The 20110-nt window shown below is 37.9% G+C and overlaps 3 protein-coding genes across 5 annotated transcripts; 1 reads left to right on the top strand and 2 right to left on the bottom strand.

The window, feature by feature from the left end:
- Window positions 1–720: 720 nt before the first annotated feature.
- Window positions 721–4742, bottom strand: RUS4 (root UVB sensitive protein (Protein of unknown function, DUF647)). The gene is made up of 10 exons (XM_086650147.1): window positions 4192–4742; window positions 3415–3561; window positions 3172–3318; window positions 2838–2900; window positions 2671–2747; window positions 2383–2488; window positions 1788–1890; window positions 1535–1686; window positions 1390–1455; window positions 721–1274 (listed from the first exon to the last, which is right to left on the bottom strand). Exons 1-10 carry the CDS (start codon window positions 4648–4650, stop codon window positions 1035–1037), a joined length of 1560 nt encoding a protein of 519 aa, XP_086506273.1. The 5' UTR covers window positions 4651–4742; the 3' UTR covers window positions 721–1034.
- A 5440-nt stretch (window positions 4743–10182) lies between these two features.
- Window positions 10183–12651, top strand: LOC147564821 (uncharacterized protein At1g01500-like). Of its 3 annotated transcripts, none has more exons than XM_086650103.1 (3): window positions 10183–10443; window positions 10825–11617; window positions 12202–12651. In XM_086650103.1, the coding sequence occupies exons 2-3, from the start codon at window positions 10904–10906 to the stop codon at window positions 12427–12429; spliced, it is 942 nt and encodes a 313-aa protein (XP_086506229.1). In that variant the 5' UTR covers window positions 10183–10443; window positions 10825–10903; the 3' UTR covers window positions 12430–12651. The 3 variants fall into 3 exon arrangements, with proteins under 3 accessions (XP_086506229.1, XP_086506235.1, XP_086506241.1); XM_086650109.1 differs by lacking the exon at window positions 10183–10443 and adding an exon at window positions 10504–10707; XM_086650115.1 differs by lacking the exon at window positions 10183–10443 and adding an exon at window positions 10638–10744.
- A 176-nt stretch (window positions 12652–12827) lies between these two features.
- On the bottom strand, window positions 12828–16060 carry LOC147564820 (uncharacterized). The gene is made up of 6 exons (XM_086650123.1): window positions 15841–16060; window positions 14539–14625; window positions 14047–14223; window positions 13763–13861; window positions 13438–13683; window positions 12828–13296 (listed from the first exon to the last, which is right to left on the bottom strand). Exons 2-6 carry the CDS (start codon window positions 14596–14598, stop codon window positions 12991–12993), a joined length of 888 nt encoding a protein of 295 aa, XP_086506249.1. The 5' UTR covers window positions 14599–14625; window positions 15841–16060; the 3' UTR covers window positions 12828–12990.
- Window positions 16061–20110: the final 4050 nt, after the last annotated feature.

The following is a 20110-nucleotide window of genomic DNA, read 5'->3' as shown; positions in this document are numbered from 1 at the left end:
TGTAAAGGCCAGCGCTTTGGGGAAAGCTAAATAGTTTTCGGAGTGTGAAGACTTGGTAAAAAATTAGTCAATTTTGTTTCACAATTTTATTTTGTAAGTTGTTATGGGGAAATAAAAACCTCCACCTCACCTCACTCCACCTTACCTCACTCTCTCCACCTCACCTCTCCACCTCACTTCTTCTCTTTCTCCTCCATCTCATCTCTTCTCTCTGCCACCTCATCTTCTTGCTACTTCATCATCTCCACCGGCAAAGGTTGCTGGCCGGCCAATTTTTCGGCCGGCGACCTTCAAACATAAAAAATAATTATTTTTTTTATTTCATCTCTCCTCTCTCTCTAAAAAAATGTCGGAGAAGAGAGAGAGGTGAGGTGGAAAATTTCCTCAGAAAATCTTACATATTCTCTTTAAAATTTCACACTTCGGAAACTATTTAGCTTTCGCTAAAGCGCTGGCCATTGTAAAACCAAAAAGAACAAACCCTAGTACACATTTCGAATGATCATCCGATCCGAACACTCTAGATCTTGGTCACCCTTTTGTAATTAGGTGTAACTAGTAGGTTGAATTGATGGGTTGTTTAGCATATGCCATTGGTAACACACTCGTAGTCAGAGAAACATCAAGATAATTCATACTCCTATATCTCTGAAATTCATTAAATCCTTTTCTTTCCTCAACAATCCGACACTGATTCCAAGCAATAAACAAATCAAATTATAAGAAAAATCGCAGATTAAAATCATAAAACTTCCTCTTCTTTACAAGAGAAAAGATTGCCTCTTATATGTTAACAAATACTAGAAAACATCACCCAAATGAGGAAAGAGAAAGATGAGGCTAAACCTGGTTCAGGAGGCTTATATACACAAAATTTTACCTCCATACTCAAACCAAACAATACCAACACCTGAAACTTATCTTAACGTTTTTTTCTTTGAAATGTAAAGCGTGCCTCGAACCCATGACCTCAAGTATCTTAACGTATTTGATTCAAGCAAGCGAGCCATCACAATCGAACCAGAGTTTCATTTCTAGTCGTCTAGCAAGCTGTATCGAACCTGTTCCTGGACACTCAATAAGATGTTTTTAACAGACCAGCCGGATCTTTGAAGTTGTTCCTTCAACAGATCAACCTCTCCATGTGTGCATCTCTTGCTATTTTCCACAATCTCAAACCACTCCCGTAGGACCGATATTGATACGTCGTTAGCTTCTAGAATGTTCTCCCATCTACTATCACTCAGACGAAGTGCTTTGCGGACATGGCACGCCTAAAACAGAAATCCAAATTATTTAAAATCTAGTAGATTCTTGGTTCAGATTCTGAATATCTTGACCTATAAATGAAACTAGGTATGAGTGGTGGTTGTTTAATTATCATATCACCTGCAACAATCCCGTTATAATATCTGTAATGCCTGCACCTTCTCGTAGACAAAGAAGAATGCCGTGCTGAAAGTTAAAAATAGAGAAGTCAGTGAGTTTTACGGCCTGAAAATTAGGGTAGCTAGAGTTCTAAGTCAATACTAACTTGCACGTTGCTTGTGAAACTTCTGTTGATGGACTCCATGCATACAAAGTGGAAATCCTCCTCTCTTAAAGACCGCATTGTTAACATCGAGAACTTTGGAATTGAATCCTTGGGATCTACACAACCGACTCTGATAGGCCACGGCTCTCTGCCTGCAAAAAAAAACTCATTGATCGTCTGTGAGCTTCACATTTATGTTCATTACCTAGCAATTTAAACACGGGTTCAAAGAGTTGCCATGAAGTAACTTCACCTTCTCTCCATGGGAAACCAATGCCTTCCTCTTCACTCACTTCTGCAGGTGAAGGAATGAACCCCAAACGAATCCATGTGTCAAGTATAATCTCTAGCCTATCCTGAAAACTACATCCAAAGAGTGAGGTAAACAAATAAACATCTATTACCAATATTAGAAAACCCTACTTTCATTTTCTTTTACTACAAAAAGGACTCTAGAAGGCAAGAGATTATAGCATCGCCAACCTAAGCATCTTAGGGAAGTGGGTGATGCGCAAGTTGTTCGTGCCAACCATGTTCCAAAATAGTCTTAAAGAAGCTGAAAGGAATGAAAATATTTCTAGGAGTGAATCTTGCAGAAAGAGTTTCTTTTACTCGCAGGAATTTGGTTGATGGACGAAAAACGCATTTAACTATTAGCTTCTTCATACCCTACTTTGATTTTATTTTGGGCCTTTTACCCATGACTTGAAAACTAATAAAAGGTTCATTTATAACATGGATTCATGACATAAAACATTACTTTCCTCGTATAAATAAGCATATCCAATTGTTACGCCTGCAAAAAAACAAGCATACTAGATACAAGAAGAATTATGGAGGGTACAAACCTTTGTCAATGTATGGAGATGTACATGCTTGAGCCCTTGATAGATTCCTAAAAGGTCCATTGCTGAGAAAATCGGGTATACTAGAAAAGGGAGACCAGCTTGAAGTCTAGTGCGTAAAAGTAGTAAGTCAGAAACTGTATGACATAATATGCAATGAGATTGAGAATAGGAAACAATTTTAACTATATTACCAACTTATGAATAGTAAATTTGGGGGCATCCTAAGCATGTCGGGAAGAAGTAAATATTTTATCACAGTAAAAAGTAGGATTTTGAGATGGGGGAAACCTTTGATTATTCTTGCATAATATATTCAAAAGTGCAGCAAGCATCAGACCAAGGTTATCAAAGCAGACCGTTTGAATCTGAAAATCCAAATCAACCAAAGACAACTCAAAATACTACAAATGAAAATTGACTTGCCAGATCAAACTAAACATACTTGAAATAAACACCTGCGCTTTTGCAGAAACTTCACCAAGATTATCAGCTACTGCAAAACTTCGATGTACAGCAGACTGCCCATACACTGACAAAATTAGATCACACGGACAAAAAGAGGGCTACTGGCTACAGAACTCAATTTGACTTGAAATATAAAACATGACAAATATGAAAACAGGCTTTACAAAGTAAGCAATTACATTTCGCAGTAAAATAGGTGAAGCAGAAAGAAACTAAAGAAAACCCAAATGAAGCTAGCATTACTTTTGAGACTTGAGAGAACAAAAAATCAGAGTTACTAAGCAGAAAAAATCTGAACTGAAGTTTTAAAGATAGAGCACTTACACCAGTAGCTAGGTAGCAAGCTAGACTAATTTGTTTAGCAATGTTGGCTACAGTTGCAAGAAGCAAGAAATAACGCGGGAAAGCTGGAGTCAGCAACTCGATGCCTATGCTTATAGTGAACATAATTGAAGTTGCGAACCTGACCCTCTTTACATGAGAAAATCAAGCAAATTAGAACAGAGAATCATAGTGGAATAGATCATATCAAATTCGAGAGTCAGTACTTAACAGAAAGGATCTCACTTTCAAATTGGTGTCGAATGCAGAAGCCAGGCTGGCAGTATAAATACATCGACTGAGCCGTCCAAGCCCATCCTTCAATACCCAGTTCAATGCAGCAGCTGATGGAAGGGACCGTGAGAACCCTACCCCCATAGCTCGGAACATCGCCTAATATGACCAACCCGCTATTTTCAGATACACAAAACTAACAATTTCAATAGATCTTACAAGTCACTATTGTCTACTCTACGAGGGAAAATCACACACTGAACGAACAGCTCATTTCTATAAGAAGATATCAACCACCGAACGAACTGTTCTTACTTTCATTGATCAAGCATTTCGATTCCATATCACATATAAATAACATGTACCAAGGAAACCTTTATGGGTATCGGTTTCTGACACCGGTATGACCGCATGAGGTTTCCTTCCGATACATCAGTTAGACAAAATAACGCGAAGTTCATGACGGATGCACACTCATGCACATGAACATCTGAAAACAGTATACAAGTGTCCGGCATTAGCTAGAATACGAGTATTCGATATGGCAAAATACCAAAAACCACTATCATCGCGAATGTTCTCCAAAGTGATAACCATTCCATATGATTTTCATTTATGACCAATGAACCCAATACCTTCTACTCTATAAACTAAAGCATATCCGTACTAGTTTCCAAAACTAACTCATTTTCTCAATAGAACACTTCACCTTTTACTGAAACTAATGTCATAAATCTTTAACTAAACCCTAATTAAAACCCAAAAGCAAAAGAAAGTAAAAAATTTTACCTGGGTAGCAAGAACCTGAAGTGCAGAACTGAAAACCCTATGTAAGAGTTTCCACTTCACATACTCCATATAATTTTCTTGAACTTGTTGAGGAATGAAAAAATTCCTAACTGAAGAACTGCATAATTGATAAAAATTACAAAACCCATTATCGAATTCGAGCAAATTCCAAGCTTTCCGATCTAAAGATACCAACTTTAAGTGAGTTCCATCCCAGAAATAACGAGAAACTTTACCAGACTTACGAATTACAACAGGAAGATTTAAGGTTTGAGGTCCATCATCTCCTGTTTCAATTCCTTCGAATTCTGAACCATATGAAATGTTGAGTGAATAAGAAAGAGTTAGGTTTTTGGGTTTTCTGAGTTTGGATATTGTGAATGTGTGGTTTGATTTGTGGGTTTTCCATGGAGATTGAAACTGAATAGTATTATGGGAGATATGAGATGTTGATTGCATTTAGGAGAACCTGAAACTACAAAGTATTCTAAACGCAGACCCTAACTCTTTGAAAATATTATTAGAGAGAAATCTTATAATCTACTTGCCTTTTAATAGGTCAGGGTTTAAGGTTTGGGTTATTTCTCAAATAGCCCCCAACTTTGTGACCAGTTTCTTGCCTAGCCCCCTACTTTATCAAAAATACTCAGATGGCCCCCTTTTAAGATTCTGTTATAACACCGTTAGCTAGTCATCATTTCTCTCTCCTCCATCTCATCACCTCTCTCTGCCACCTCATCTTCTCGCCACCTCATCGTCTTCTCCGACAAAAGTCGCCGGCCGGCCAATTTTCCGGCCGGCGACATTCAAACTTATAAAAAAAAAGTTCTCTCTCTTCTTCTGTGGATATATTCTCATCACAACTACGACTTCACTTGGATACGATTCAGAGGTACCAACTCTACCTGAGATCCATCAGGAATTTCCGAGACTAAGAGCATCTCCAATGGGACTCTCAATCTCTAACACTTAGAGTGCCACATATGACTTTTTGGAGTTTTTGTTAAAAAACCATCTCCAATGGAACACTTTGTTAGACACTCTAATATGAGATGGACACATTTATTATAGAGTGTCTAGAGAGAGAAACTCCAAAATGAGAGTGCCTACTTGAGACTCTCTAAGTGTTACTTTATCATTCAACCAATAGAAAACCTTGTTTTTCAACTACTTTTTATCTATTGGATTGAGGAGGGACATGCGTATTAAGTATAGAGACTTTAGAGATCTCCATTGGAGACCAACAAAAATTAGAGTGTCTCTATATTGACATTTAGGAAAGAGAATCTCTTTTGACCCTTGATACTTAAGATTTTTAGAGTGTTTGTTAAGTGTCCCATTGGAGATGCTCTAAGAATGGATCTGCATGTGCGGAACCCCCACTGTCTAGGTTTCAACTTTTCATTGGCATGACTAGGGGTGGGAAAAAGATCCGGAAGACCGCTATCCGACTCGTTCGACCGAGATAAAAAGTGTCCATGGACACCCGATGGTCATAACGGTCAGTGTCCGACCGGCCCGAAAGAATTGGCGGACGGTCACTGTCAAAATTCTATGTCAAAGGACCGACCGCTGACCGACCGGTACGAGTGACCGAATAGGTTGACCGACTAAACTGTCCTCATTTTTAGAAGTTGACCGTTGAATTTTATAGACATATGAATATATGATGATCGTTGGCTATAGTCATATAGTCCTCTGGAAGACCAAACATTAGTGCATGACTTAATTATATCTTGTCAAATGATGATCCACTGTGTTTTTTCTTTTTTATATTTACTTTTGATTTCTTGGCTAAACATCTTCATTTGTAAGTAATTTTGTTTGTGGTAATAAAAATAAAGTTCTGAATTAAGCAAATTTATTGGAAAGTCCGGACCGAGACCGTCCGGTGTCCGACTGGACCGGTAGAATAAACGGTCTTGGACGGTCAATGGACAAAGAATTCTTGAGTGACCGTCCGAGTCCGCCCGAGTAAATAGGTGGTCTCCAACAGTTTATGTCCGAGTCGACCGGTTCGATGAAGTTAGAGTCCGATACCGACCGGTTCGAACCGATTCCCACTCCTAGGCATGACATGAAAACAAAAAAAGAAATCCTGTTTTTCTCTTTCTTCTTCCTCTCTCTTCTCTCTAATCTCTCTCTCTCTAACAACATTAAATGAATTAAAGAGGGATTCAACAGGATCACAATATCAATATCAAAACCTAAAATTAAACAACACAATTTCAATATTAAAACCTAAAATCCATATCAAAACCTAAAATTAAACAACACAATATCAATATCAAAACCTAGCATCTTCATTCCGAAAATTGAAACAAATTAAACAACACAATTTCAATATCAAAACCTAAAATCTAAACAAACTTAACTATCATCATCATCGGCGATGATTTTACCGGTGGTAACCTTACCATTGATGCCGCTCAATAACCAGACGTTAATCATCATCATCATCAGGTTTTCATCTTTGCTCACTTTTGTAGGATCACAATTTTCCTTTCCATGATTAATGCATTTTCTATTACTAAGATTTCCCCTCTTCTTCTTTACTCCTTCCTCCATTAATCTGTTATCAATATTAGATTTTCCTAAAACCCTAGAAATACCCATAATCACATTTGACCTTTTTAGCCTCTTCTCCAACTCTCCTGTGTTCTTATCAGATAATTCAGGAGTTCTAATCGAAAACCTAGGAGATCCCTAAGACTTTCAAATCCCTTAACCATAAGAAAGAAGATGTAAGAGATGAAGTGGTTGATGGATGAAGAAGAAGATATTTTCTTCTTGTTTCATGATGTGTTTTGAAGTGGTTATTTATATATGTTAGCCAATTTGATTTGAGAGAGAGTTGTCACTGACTGGGATCCAAATTGAACATGATGATGAGAAATAAAAAAAAGAGTTGAAGCCAATGAAGAAAGACGGTCCAATGGAACAAGTTTTGTATGATTCAATGAAATTCAACCTCTCGGGAAAGGACTGCTCCGGCTGATCTAAAACCTCCACAAAGATTTTCTTTACTCTCTTCTCCGGTGGGGACATCTAATTTCTCTGCATCTAATGGTCTCCGTCAAGAACGATTTGGTTCGGTTTTTAGTGATGGGTTGTATAGAGAGAGATTAGTTAGAGAGAGAACAGGAAAGAGAAGAGAGAAAAAAAAAGTTTTAACACCAGATCTAGGTCTGTTAAAAAAAAAGAGATGAGAGAACAGGAGAGAGAAGAGAGAAAGACCAGATCTGTTTTTAAAAAAAATAATAGCAATAATTTTTAGAGAGAGAGAGAGAGGAGAGAGAAAAAAAAAATTTAATATTTGAAGGTCGCCGGCCGGAAAATTGGCCGGCCGGCGACTTTTGTCGGAGAAGAAGATGAGGTGGCGAGAAGATGAGGTGGCAGAGAGAGGTGATGAGATGGAGGAGAGAGAAATGATGACTAGCTAACGGTGTTATAACGGAATCTTAAAAAGGAGGCCATCTGGGTATTTTTGATAAAGTAGGGGGCTAGGCAGGAAACTGGTCACAAAGTTGGGGGCTATTTGGGAAATAGCCCTTAAGGTTTTTTTTTTTTTGATGAAGACCTTAAGGTTTATTACTACTTCATAAGTCATGTTTGGTGCACATTGAGTTCTTCCTCTTGTTGTAATAAAGACTTTAGACTTGAGATCGGGAGACGGTACTATTCAGACACTCCGACGCTTAAGTCAGTTTAGTGTAGGGGTGGAAATCGGGCGGGTTCGGACGGGCTCGGGCAACTATGAGCCGGACTCGGGCGGATCGGGCTCGGATAAGCCGAGCCCGCGATAGGGAGTCGGGCGGATCGGGCCGGACAGAAATCCCAATATCAGTGCCCGTAGCCCGTCCGAACCCGACTGCCCGAGCGGGCTACATCGGACGCGGGCCGGACGGGCTCGGGTAATTTCAGTAAAAAAATTTAGTAAAATAAAACAAGTAAAACCCTAAGTTCCAAATTCTTTCACAATTCATTTACAACTAAAAAAAAAACCCTAATTTTTTAAGTTTTCAATAAACAATTCTCTTTAATAGTGAGGGTAAAAAAAACATCATCAACAATCACAACACAGACATCATCAACAAGTAAAACCCTAATTTTTCAAGTTTCAACACAGACATCATCAACAAGTCCTGTATCATCATCAACAATCACAACTCCAGCAACAACAAAATCGCCCTCTTCCCTCTATACCCATTTCGCCATTATTGAGCTTAAACAAAAGATCTTAAATTCGATTTCCAAAAAAAAAAATCCAAACCCTTTCTAATTTTATGAACAATGAAAGAAAGCAAGTAAATCAAAAGGAATAAAAAAAAAGCTACAGACCCACTCGAACTTGCACAAATCATCAACAACCCAAATTAGGGCATTTCCACCAAACCCTGATTTGCTTCAACAACCCAAAGTTAGGGTTTTTCCACCAAACTCGAATTTGCTTCAACAACCCAAAATAGGGTTTTTCCCACCAAACATAATCAAGAACTACTGCTTGCCCGAGAAGATCACCATCAAGAACTTCAACATTTGAGATGAAGGGGTTAAGTGAAGTTAGGGTTAAGTGAAGTTTCTGTTTGAGTTAGAGAGGGAGAGGCGCAGAGAGAGGGAGAGGCGCAGAGAGAGAGAGAGGCGCAGAGATAGTGAGAGGGATTAGGGTTTGTGTTTGAGATGAAGGGGTTTTATAAGAGATGAAGGGATGGGTTTAGATCCAACGGTTGATCTCTAATTTAAGAGATACCCTATCTCAGCCGTTGGATCTAATTCCAAGCAGGTCGCGGGTTCTCGGGCTCGGGTAGCGGACGGGCTTTTCGGGCGAACTTCATCGGGCTCGGGTAACGGACGGGTATAACGGGCCGGGACTCGGATTAGAGGTTATGACCGAGCCCGGCCCAATAAGCCCGATTCATCGGGCCGGGTTAGCCCGACTCGGAGTGGCTACGGGCAGCGGGCTCTAACGGTCCGGGCCGAACGGGCCGGACCCCGGGGTCTCGGACCGTTTTCCCAGCCCTAGTTTAGTGTACATGTATCATGTATGAAGAAATTAATAGAATTGTTAAAGATTAGATCTTGTGACTAAGCTCAAATGACAGGATTCTACCATAAAAATTAACATATCATTTGCAAACCTAATAATCTTGATAAGATGATAATTTACATTAACAAGTTGAGTTTCGTGCAATTCTGACATTGGCCATATTTAATTCAAAATGTAACTGTTACAGCAAATGAAATTTCTTTAAAACTAACAATTTTCAACTAACGCAAAGAATAGGAATTCGGTCATAACTGTTAAAAGTTCATTTACAATGCTAGTAATCTTGATTAGATTGTCGAATTCAATCAACAAATCGAATTTCGTGCAATTGCAACATCGACAACATTTTTTCATAACTCAAAGACTATTGAATATTCTAGAAAACTAACAATTTCTCGACTGAACTCAAAGATTAGGAAGTTCGGTCATAAAAGTTAGCACTTCATCTGCAAAGCTTGTAATCTTGATTAGAGTCTCGATTTACATTCACAAGGCTAATTTCGTGTAACTCCCACATCGATGACATTTCCTTTAAAAGTCAAAAGCAAATAGCACACAAAATTTTCTTCTAAACTAAGAATTATTGACTAAACTAAAATTATAGCAAACACTTTATGCTTTATACAGTGGACGGGAAGAGCCCTTTACTCGTGTGACCGCTAACTCATGCGGGTAGTGGCGTAATGCCCGTCTCTAGTACTAGTCGAGTAGTCGTCCACCTACGCAATCCGTCCTTGGACATTTTTGTGGGCAGGTGGTTGAGGCACTATGACATAAATTGCCATCCCTAAGAGAAACAAAAGGAATATGTAAGAAGAAGTGGGGATGGGATAATTTGTTTAAGAGAGGGAATTTAGTCTTCCATTTGGTATTTAATTTTATAAACATAGACATGGACATGGCATCTTATTAGTCAGTCTATGGTCTCATCAATTCTCATAGTATTTTCTTCTAGAAAGAAAAATAAAAAAGAGTTTCAGACTATCTTATCCTACGCATCCCAACACCAAAAATAATCCAAATAAAAAGGTTGAATTGGTTCATTATATTTACAATCTCGTGATTGTTGATTTTCAATTTTAGATAAGAAGATACTCCTGTATGAAATGAAAAAAGGGTCAAGATCATCATCCAAATAAAAGAAGTCAGTCATATTTTACGACCATTTCTCCTCCTCCCTTCAAACATCTCCTACTTACCCTCAGGTCCTCCTAATTATACATACTAATTCTTATATATTATGAAAAGTGAATTGTTGGAATTTTGTTTTTAAGAATTTTTGTGATTTGGGTTGTTCTCAATTTCTCAAATTGTCCATTTTTCATCATTTTTTACTTTACTTGGCTAAGATTGCTCTGAAATTCCAACCCTCTGTTTTTTCCTTTTCATCTTTGGTATTGAAAGCGATTCTTGAAATCATTTGGGTCTTCAATTCTTATCTCAAATACTTTTTGATAATTGGTTTTTGGGTAATTGAAAAAATTTGTGGTTTTCTTTAATTGAATTGTAATGATCACTATATCTCTCTGTTCTTTTATTTATCTTACAAAAAGTCATCTAGTAATTTGTTATATTAATGTATACAGGTTTCTTCTACCAACTATGGATTCTAAAGGATTTCAATAAACAAGAAGAAGAAGAAGAAGGATTTTCGAGTAGTTTGTTATGGAGAATTCTTATGAGAAAGTGCATAGCAATGGCAATGAAGTGTCCGATCCTACACGTAAAAACGTTACGAACTACCCATCACAACGAAGGAAGGTATCGTCGTCTGCTTGGTTTGATATGAGAGTTTTTTATGTAAGAATTAGCAATTGTGAAGTTGATGAATCAACTCCCGAGTATTTAACTCTAAATCATATCCCATTAAGTCATGAAACTCTTCTTGAAGTTAATAGTGGAAGAAGTAGTATTTACTCTAATGGAGTTTCTTCTTTACTTAGAAGAGATCGAGTCGATAAGAAATCAGAAGAAGCTACTTTTGTGAGTACAGATAGTATAAGAATAACAGGAAGTGTTAAATTTGAAGTTTTAGATAAAGAAGAACTTGTGCTTAATGGGGTTATAGAAATGGGTAATACTAGTAATAATAATGGATTTAATGGCGTGTCGAAAAAACAACAATGGAACATCAAGTGTCAATCAGAGATAACTTCGAGTTCGATCTTCTTGAAAGGAAAAAACTCGACCCATGACTTGCCGTCTCCAACTATTGAGGTTTATGTAGCTGGTTGTTTTTCAAGCACTCCAATTATCTTGACCAAGACTCTAAATTTAAGTTGTCGAAAGAAGAACACGAGAAAAGGATCGTTAGATTCGATCCCGGAGTATGAAACAGCAGAAAACAAGAAAGATGTTCAGTCTGAACTTCCAATACAGGTACTACTAATTTCATAAAACCAATTAAAGCTATCTAAATTTTGTATTTTGCCTCAATCTTTATGGTTTAATTCATCTTTTGGTTAATGGGTGTTCTTCAAATGTTTCCTGTCTTTGGGCAGAAAAAAAACCCATGTCCTGTTACAGATAAATGTTAGGACTGACAAAAAGTGGAATCTTATCTTTTCATAGGTTAATAGAGTATGGGCACTGACATATAAAGTTAAGTCGAAAAATGTGTCTGTGCAGATAGGTGGTCCGTCTGTACATAGAACACGTGGATAACTCACCTATGATATGGGCTCTTTGTGAGAGGCCTTTATGTACAAATGGCCACCCGTCCATCCACCTCCAATTTAAATCTATGGAATAATACATTAATACCGTTCTCTTTTACGTTATATTCTCCTATGTTTAACCAGAATCTGACACGGCTGTTTATTTCACGAAGTTTATAATGGGCCACGTCGGGTAGGAAACATGATGGGTCGGTCCGTTTATAAGACCCGTTAGAGTGGCACACGCAGTTGTGAACATATTGCACCTGATGGCATACTACTCATTTTTTGACTTGAATTCTGCAGATATCGGGATATCGAGACTACAAACCAGATAACGAAGAAGACTACAACAGCTTATACGCAAGTGGATATATAGAGGGGGAGGATGGTGAACTATCGTGGTTTAACGCGGGTGTGAGAGTAGGAGTTGGAATCGGGCTTGGAATTTGCGTTGGAATTGGGATTGGAGTAGGATTGTTGGTTCGAACGTATCAAACAACTACGAGAACTTTCAAAAGGCGACTCCCGTAGTAAAAGAACTTAGTTTTTTTGTCTTCTCATTTAGAAGTTGCTCTGATGTTTCTGGTACTGTTTAGTTAGTAGAATAACTTCTAGCTGATTGTTGTTTGTTTGACAAAATTCTGATACAGAGTTTAGTCTTTAGACCGATCGCTTCGAAAAAGATCTGCCTGTAAGCTTGCATGACTATTCCATTTTATTCATATCAGAAATTTCTGACATTGTTGAAGATAATCCAATAGTTGGGGACCGATTGGCTACTTCGACCGGTAGTTGTTCAGCTGAGTTTCCCTCGTTACAAACTTCTCTCTCTCTCTCTACCAGAGTCTCAAGAAAGACTGGGTTTGCGACTCCTGATACAGTAACAGAAAAATACAATATCGTAAAAGTAGAGCACGAACTCTCCGTGGTGTAGAAGAGAATTTCCTTAATATAGGGATGACTCACGAGTTTATAACTTTATCTCAACAGGGAAAAGAGGTCTCTCCTCGCTCTTCCAGCATTTGTTAATTAACACATACAAACTAAATTTGTATTTGGTGTCCCCCTAGCCTAGCTCTACAGAAGATCTACTCATGACTTCAGTGGTGGGAGGGCCACTGGCTCTGGACATACTTCTGCTCCTGCAGGATATACCTTGCTTGTTATGGAAACCTTATCGTTGTCAGATCCCCAGATAGTTGCAGATTTGACATCGTCTTCGGCCATCATTCTCGAGAACTCCTCGTGATCATACTTGAGAGTCGCCTTTCCTCCTAACTCAATTGGAAGGTTATCCATATCGAAGTATGTCTTCATGAGTTCCACACTCTCTTTGTTCTTTGGATACACAAATTTTACCTTTTGAGATGTTTTTGGATCTAAAAAGTACTTCACAGCCTGCAACAATAGAATGAGCATTTGTTATCTCAGACCATCCACATTCAATACTATATAAAATGTTGGGAATATCGACGATATAACATAATATTTGTCGGACAAGTAGTCTAAGATGCATTAAGCGGGTTTGAGAAATCAAACCTTCCAAAATGTTTCAAAAATCCATGGTGGATTGTAAAGAAACGCTATAGAGAGTCTCTCAGGATAATGGTTCTGCAAAATATTTGCAGATTCTCTGGCAGTTCTAATCGGCACATTGGTGTTCAATGACCACCCAGTAAAGTCTATCAACCATGACATTTGTTCTTGACCCTCGTGAAGGTTAAGGATAGCATTCTCAATCAGGTATACTAGATGTCGAATCTGAGTTTCAGCTACTGCTGTATTCTGCATAAATAAACAAAATGGGTAAACCTTAATGATATATAGAACATCTTATGAGAGAGATAAATCTAAGTACAAATACCTGCATTCCTGGTCTTAATATAAGAACAGTTCTCCCAAATCGATCATGAAAATCAGCTCGATATACTTTGCCAGTCTCACCTTCATTTGCCACCTCATTCTGTAAGTAACATAAATAGTCAAATGAACTGACTCAATTATATCGAATGCATACAGAAGAGGATATACTCATGTCAGTCTAGCCAATTAAGAGATCGTTTGGATTGATGAAATGATAACACAGAGAAACCCAAGTATGACTTGCTCTCTTTGCTTCTAAATTTCTAATAGGTCGCTCCAACTTACCCAGCGGATTTCCTCAGGCTTATATGTTGACCTCCACTTGAGAGACTCTTCCAACATTTTCTTTGCCTTGTCAACGTTCCAGTTCCGAGCTTCCAAATACCTTTTCAGAGTTGCATCAGTGCAATACTTTAAACTACGGCCAGAAAGTGGCCCAATAGCAGTCTTGAGCTCCTTTATCTGTTTCATGAGCAAGAGTTTATATTCTTTCAAGAAATTGCTGATGCACCTTTTTTGCTTGAAATGAACAACAAAAGCTTAATATGGTTTGGCATTGTCATTTGAACTTTCAACATTCACTATAGGCAAGTTAAAGTAAGGCAAGCAATGCCATTTGGAATGAATTTCTTAAAAGTTAAAGTAGGGAGATAATAACCATTTACAACCAATTAGGGAAAACAAAACAAGTAAAAGGGCAAAGATCAATCAAAAAGCTAACTATGGAAAATGCAGTAGAACTAATTAAAAAATAAGTATCTATGTGCTTTTAATTACCTTAGCATCTTGAGCAGAACCATTCTCCTGGTTGTTATTAGTGTGCTTTCTCCGAAACATGGTAAGTCAGTCTACAAATGCCCCAACCTACAACAATTAACACCAAATCCTTATTAATCGTGTTATATGATTTTTCTCATGAGAGAACTATTCAGTTAGGATCGCTTAATCCACCCCAGTAATTCGTGGATTGGATAGCAATTGGGGGTTAGACTAAGCCGTTCACCCGAGTCCAGGACTTCCCACTTAAGAGAGCAGGATCTCAAGAAAGAGAAGAGATAACGAATCATCCCGTACGAAGGCTTTTTGTAGACAACCATTGTGATAGTTTTTCAGTTGTTATTTTATGATTTTATCTGTATGCAATATAGTTTCATATACATAGTTTTTAGAAGGGTGACAAATCCCAAGTCGATCCCGTGACAAATGGTAAGTGAGAGAAATTTCCCAAGCAATCTAGTTTGTTGAGGTTGTTTAGTTAACAAGAGGAACTTCTGCTGCACGGGAAGTTGAGCGTGAAAAAGACCAGCTTTTGCCCAATTATAAATTCGACAAATAATTGAATGTAAAATGAGCATAGATATTTTTCGTATTTCAACTTTCAGTTTCTATCTTGTTCCCGAAGCTAAATCAGGAACAGGACTGATCCACTACATGAATCACAATTTCTAGCAAAACAGAAGTACATTATACAGATTCTTGTACTGTGGTTCTTCTAAATTATGTTCTTGCTGTATTTTTATCACATTTCGATATAACTTCAAAGCTGAGTCAATCTAAACATAGCTCAAATGACACAATTAATTGTAAAACAAAACAGCAATCTAAGCTGCATAAATTGGAAGGTTGGAGCTTCACTTGGAAATTCTTTCCTCCCAAAGACAGTTATTTGCTCAAGTCATCACACAGCATTAGCTACTAAAAAAATGAAAAAGAGGAGGGTTTCTTCAAGACATCTAGGTCAAATTGCTTGAAAAAAGCCTTCATTTTTACAAGTAAGATGCATGCACTTAAGGAGGCTAATTGAAGCTGATTGTCGAACATTTTCAAGTATTCATAACACAAGGTTCCTGATTATGCAAATAAAGCAATGATACAACTGCAATGTAAAACCCTAACACCAAAAACCCTAAAATACATGATTAATTCTCGATTCCATAAAGTTGATCAAATCGAGAAATTTAAACACGAGAAGTTTTATTGGATAATTTGTATAAGATCAAATTTATAGCTAAAATATTTCATTTAACAATCAAATCGAAGGAGTGGAATAATAGTATAGTGGTGTTTAAGTGGTCATACCTGGTTGAAGCAAGACTGTGAGTGAATTTGGGGGGAGAGAGAAACAATATATATATAGAGAGATAGAGAAAGTTAAAAGCCGAAACGGAAGGGAAGAGGAGGAGCGTCGGTCTCGTGTGGGATGTACCTACCACCTTAAATTCCTTCACATCAATTTCATTTGCTTGTTTTAATAACCAGCCTTAACTCAACAATTCACACAATAGTATTTTCAACCAACGAAAAAAAACATTGCTAGCCCTTGGTTAGGGTGCATGACAAGAGGTTTAGTCTTCCACCTTAGAGGTCAAAGATTCGAGACACGATGACCATCCACAAAAAAACTCATTAGGTAATAGAAGAGAGAGGGGGAGATTGTGAGATTTGGAGTATACACTTACTAGTATAGCTTGTGTTAGTGGGATACTAATAGTTCTCTTAAATGTGTCATGTTTTAGCAGTGTGAGTAAGTTGTAAATTAGTGAGAAAATGTATGTTTACGTTGTACAAGCCCTGACAATATCTTGAAGTATGCTAGAATTGATGTGATCCAATTGTTTGTTGTGTTATATGAGGCCAGCGATATGATATTTGTAAGAAACGTAATTTTAGTTAACAAGATTAAACGAAATTTGAGGTCTGTGTTGGGATTTACGAGAAGACTAGGGGGCTCATGTCAGAGGTTTGATAGTTCAATCCTGAAACATGGGGGTAGAAGCGTGCCTAATGCTTACCGACGTGATCACGAATTTAATAAAAGATCTCATTTGGAGAGGATATGAAGTACTTGTTTAACTTGGGCTTCGAGATTCTTTCAAGGAAAAAACATCTCTTAAAGAATCTATAAACTCAGAAACATAATTTATCGATAATCCTTGAATAAGGTCACTTCTAGATATCAAAGATACCAAAAGTGAACCCTAATATCTTCAGACTAAGATATAGCAGTTTCAATCCAACTCGGTGGATCTCAACCGCCTCATCATCACCGCCTCTCTACAGTTCGGTTAAAGCAACCTACAAAACATAATTAACTTGTTTCGGAGAAGGCACAAACTCTACGGTTCACTCAATATTCAATATTTTAACTGCAAGGACAATCTGACTGTCTTAAGCGTCGTAGAGGTTTTCGAGCTCCTCGCAAGTTTCGCCCCAGACGAACAGGAACAAAAACGAGATTTAACGTAGTAGTCCCACCACTTAGAGCGGGATTCGACATCACAGTCTCATCATTCCGACTGATACTAGAATGAAATTTTTTTACATCAGTAGTGTGGACCGTTAGTTCGTACCAATCCTCAAAATTTTGTCTAATTCCGACACCCGTAACTTCGATTTTGACCGTTTCATTCTATCACATTTATATTTGACTGCGTCGATTTCTTCCGTGTATTTCATGAATAAGTTAAACTAAATAAGTCAGATAACTATTGACGACAAAGACATTTCGGTCATAAAGGTTGTAAAGACCCTTGAGACCATTATATGGGCATGATTTATTTTTACTTTTACTTTATTTATATCCTGTAATGGATTTCACATTTCACATCTACCGTGAATCGGACATTTGAACTTTTTTAGTATATCTATTACCAACTGGCGAAGTAGTTGTTAACACACACCAACACTATCTTAAAATTGATCTTTCTTAGGCATATGTAGTAATATGTTAGAGAAATCTAAGAGGCTCGAGTAAGTTCAAACTTCCAATCAAGTTTCATATCTTATAAGAAACGAACTTAATAATTGTAGTGAACAATGAACAATCAAAGAAAAAGATTTAGTTATCAAAGAAAAAAGAAAAAAGGAGTAAAAGAAGTAGAGAATTTGGGAGGAAAGGAGGAGTGATGGGTGCCCGACGGATTTGATTACAGCGCGGGCAACGGGAGTCCTATTTTGAAGTTGACTGCGTTGTAGGTATGTGGGAGGTACGGTGCAAGTAAAAAGTTACCTACAGAACCCTAGCTATAGGAGGGAGATCTAGCCCCCTATAAGGGAGGGGGTAGGGGCAACCCTATAACCTCCTAGAGAGAAATAGAAAGTGTGTGACGTGACTGGACCTTTTAGTTTAGTTTAGTCTAGACTCGATAGATCTTCTCGGACTAACTATTTTTACTGACAAATACACGTCACTTTCTTCTCTTTTTCACTTTGTTCATCCAAACAAAATATGAATAAAGAACGAATTTCTAATTTTACTATGTCAAAATAAAATTACATCCACTGGTTTTGTTTTAGTGAAAAAATTTGTTTAGATTAAATAAATAGTACCTCCTCTCATGTAACATGATGAAAAACCACAACTTTGAACAAAAATAAATAGTACCTCACTACCTCCTCTCATGTAAGATGATGAAAAACTTTAAGTTCTCATGGTATCTTGTTTATTAAATTAACTATCTATTGGATCTAATATACTAGTGAGGACATGAAGTTTTTGTCATTTATATTATTTAATCCGATATTTTTTATGTTGTGTAGTTACTCTACATGCAGAGGTCACGTGTTTTTTTAATATAATTGAATAAAAATTTATATTTATGCACATCAGTTAAAGCACTTGACACAAACCCATTGTTTAACCTAACATACGTAAGAGTGTCACATAAAATGTCTTAATACTAAATTCAACTCAAAATATAAAATTTCATCAAAAAAAAAATATCTTCATATTAAATACAACAAATTTTTGTTGTTGATATGAGTAACAAATATTTTATAATATCGATGTCAAGATTTACAATAATATTTGCTTTTAAAAAGGATTAATATACACAAATTTATACTTATTTTAATGACTAGAAGTAACAAAATAAAGTGATTGAGAAATAAAATCAAACAGACCCTTCGTGGACAAGATGGTATTGTACTTAAAATTTAGGGGTCAATGTTACCTGTGACTTGTTGAGTTGTGACCATCCTTTTCCCTTGAGGCAGTGGCCAACGTGGCGGATACGTACACGCTAAAATCTGAGTCAAAAGTGCATGTGTGTTGTTGACCAGTCAGTCGACCGTTACTATGTGGTGATGAGGTCATGACTAGAAATGTGCAAAATTACACAAAGTGCCCTTAACACCTAAGCACTAAGTTTTACTTCTTTTGGAACTTTTGGGGTAAAGAGTTGGAAAGGATGATTCATCCTTCTTCTATAAAATGTGGCCCTTCCATCATCTACTTCTCTTTTTATTGTCTCAAATCCAATGTGTGTCAGTATTGATTAGTCTGAATTTTTGTTACTCGAATCCAATTTATTTTAGATGGAAGAACGTAAGTTGGTTTACGCTGTGTTACAGAGCATAATTTAATTAAGAACTATTTTATATCTTATTCAAATAGAATGCAAATCATTTTGAGCCAAGTTTTTATACGAATTAGATAAGAAATAACTTGTAACGCCCCAAGCCTTAGCAGTTGCCGATATTGTCCCCGCTTTAACCACCCAGGCCCAAGTCCACACGGGTACGGGGTTTTGTTCTTGGCGAAGGCACCACAAGCCCACCCAAAAGGCCTCGGTATGGGCGACGACACACGATTCGCCCGACCATCAGAGTACGCAGTGACACCGTGGACCCCCCCCCCCCCCCCCCACAACGATTTTGTCCTCACTTAGCCACCACTCAACGTGGTGTGAGGACAAAATCGTTGTGGGGGGGGGGGGGGGGGGTCCACGGTGTCACTGCGTACTCTGATGGTCGGGCGAATCGTGTGTCGTCGCCCATACCGAGGCCTTTTGGGTGGGCTTGTGGTGCCTTCGCCAAGAACAAAACCCCGTACCCGTGTGGACTTGGGCCTGGGTGGTTAAAGCGGGGACAATATCGGCAACTGCTAAGGCTTGGGGCGTTACAAAGTGGTATCAGAGCCGAGGACGGCTCTTCACTGAGGGTGGGGGATTGTAATAGTCCCACATTGCTCACAAGAGTGTCCAGAGACTGGGCTATATGTGTAAGCTCAAGCTTAGTAAGTACCGAGGCCTTTTGGGTGGGCTTGTGGTGCCTTCGCCAAGAACAAAACCCCGTACCCGTGTGGGCTTGGGCCTAGGTGGTTAAAGCGGGGACAATATCGGCAACTGCTAAGGCTTGGGGCGTTACATAACTATTCTGAATACGAGTTGAATCAATTAAGCTCTCAAGTCGGATTCAATCACAAAGTTGAAAAAATGAGCATCATGTGAGCAAATCTAGATTAACTTCTGACATAAAAGAAATTATATTAGAAGTACTAATAACGCAAGGTGTGCATTTTATTATTCACTGGTTAACTTCCGACCATAGTCACTGCTGACTTAGGGTT

This window comes from Eschscholzia californica, unplaced genomic scaffold (genome assembly GCF_041429995.1).
Source record: "Eschscholzia californica isolate CP2 unplaced genomic scaffold, dmEscCali1.0.p SCAF_1, whole genome shotgun sequence".
Lineage (NCBI taxonomy): Eukaryota > Viridiplantae > Streptophyta > Magnoliopsida > Ranunculales > Papaveraceae > Eschscholzia > Eschscholzia californica.
The sequence above is the reverse complement of the archived record's forward strand: the minus strand, read 5'-3'. Positions and strand labels throughout refer to the sequence as shown.

What these genes read in the sequence shown, in the direction of transcription:
- LOC147564821 (XM_086650103.1), top strand. Translation starts at nt 10,904, where the DNA reads ATGGAGAATTCTTATGAGAAAGTGCATAGCAATGGCAATGAAGTGTCC. An exon ending in AGTCTGAACTTCCAATACAG is followed by an intron (nt 11,618 to 12,201) that starts GTACTACTAATT and finishes TGAATTCTGCAG; the next exon opens with ATATCGGGATATCGAGACTA.
- LOC147564820 (XM_086650123.1), bottom strand. Translation starts at nt 14,598, where the DNA reads ATGTTTCGGAGAAAGCACACTAATAACAACCAGGAGAATGGTTCTGCT. An exon ending in GTTCTGCTCAAGATGCTAAG is followed by an intron (nt 14,224 to 14,538) that starts GTAATTAAAAGC and finishes CTCATGAAACAG; the next exon opens with ATAAAGGAGCTCAAGACTGC. An exon ending in TATTAAGACCAGGAATGCAG is followed by an intron (nt 13,684 to 13,762) that starts GTATTTGTACTT and finishes TTATTTATGCAG; the next exon opens with AATACAGCAGTAGCTGAAAC.
- RUS4 (XM_086650147.1), bottom strand. Translation starts at nt 4,650, where the DNA reads ATGCAATCAACATCTCATATCTCCCATAATACTATTCAGTTTCAATCT. An exon ending in CTTGCTACCTAGCTACTGGT is followed by an intron (nt 2,901 to 3,171) that starts GTAAGTGCTCTA and finishes GTGTATGGGCAG; the next exon opens with TCTGCTGTACATCGAAGTTT. An exon ending in GTTTCACAAGCAACGTGCAA is followed by an intron (nt 1,456 to 1,534) that starts GTTAGTATTGAC and finishes TTTAACTTTCAG; the next exon opens with CACGGCATTCTTCTTTGTCT.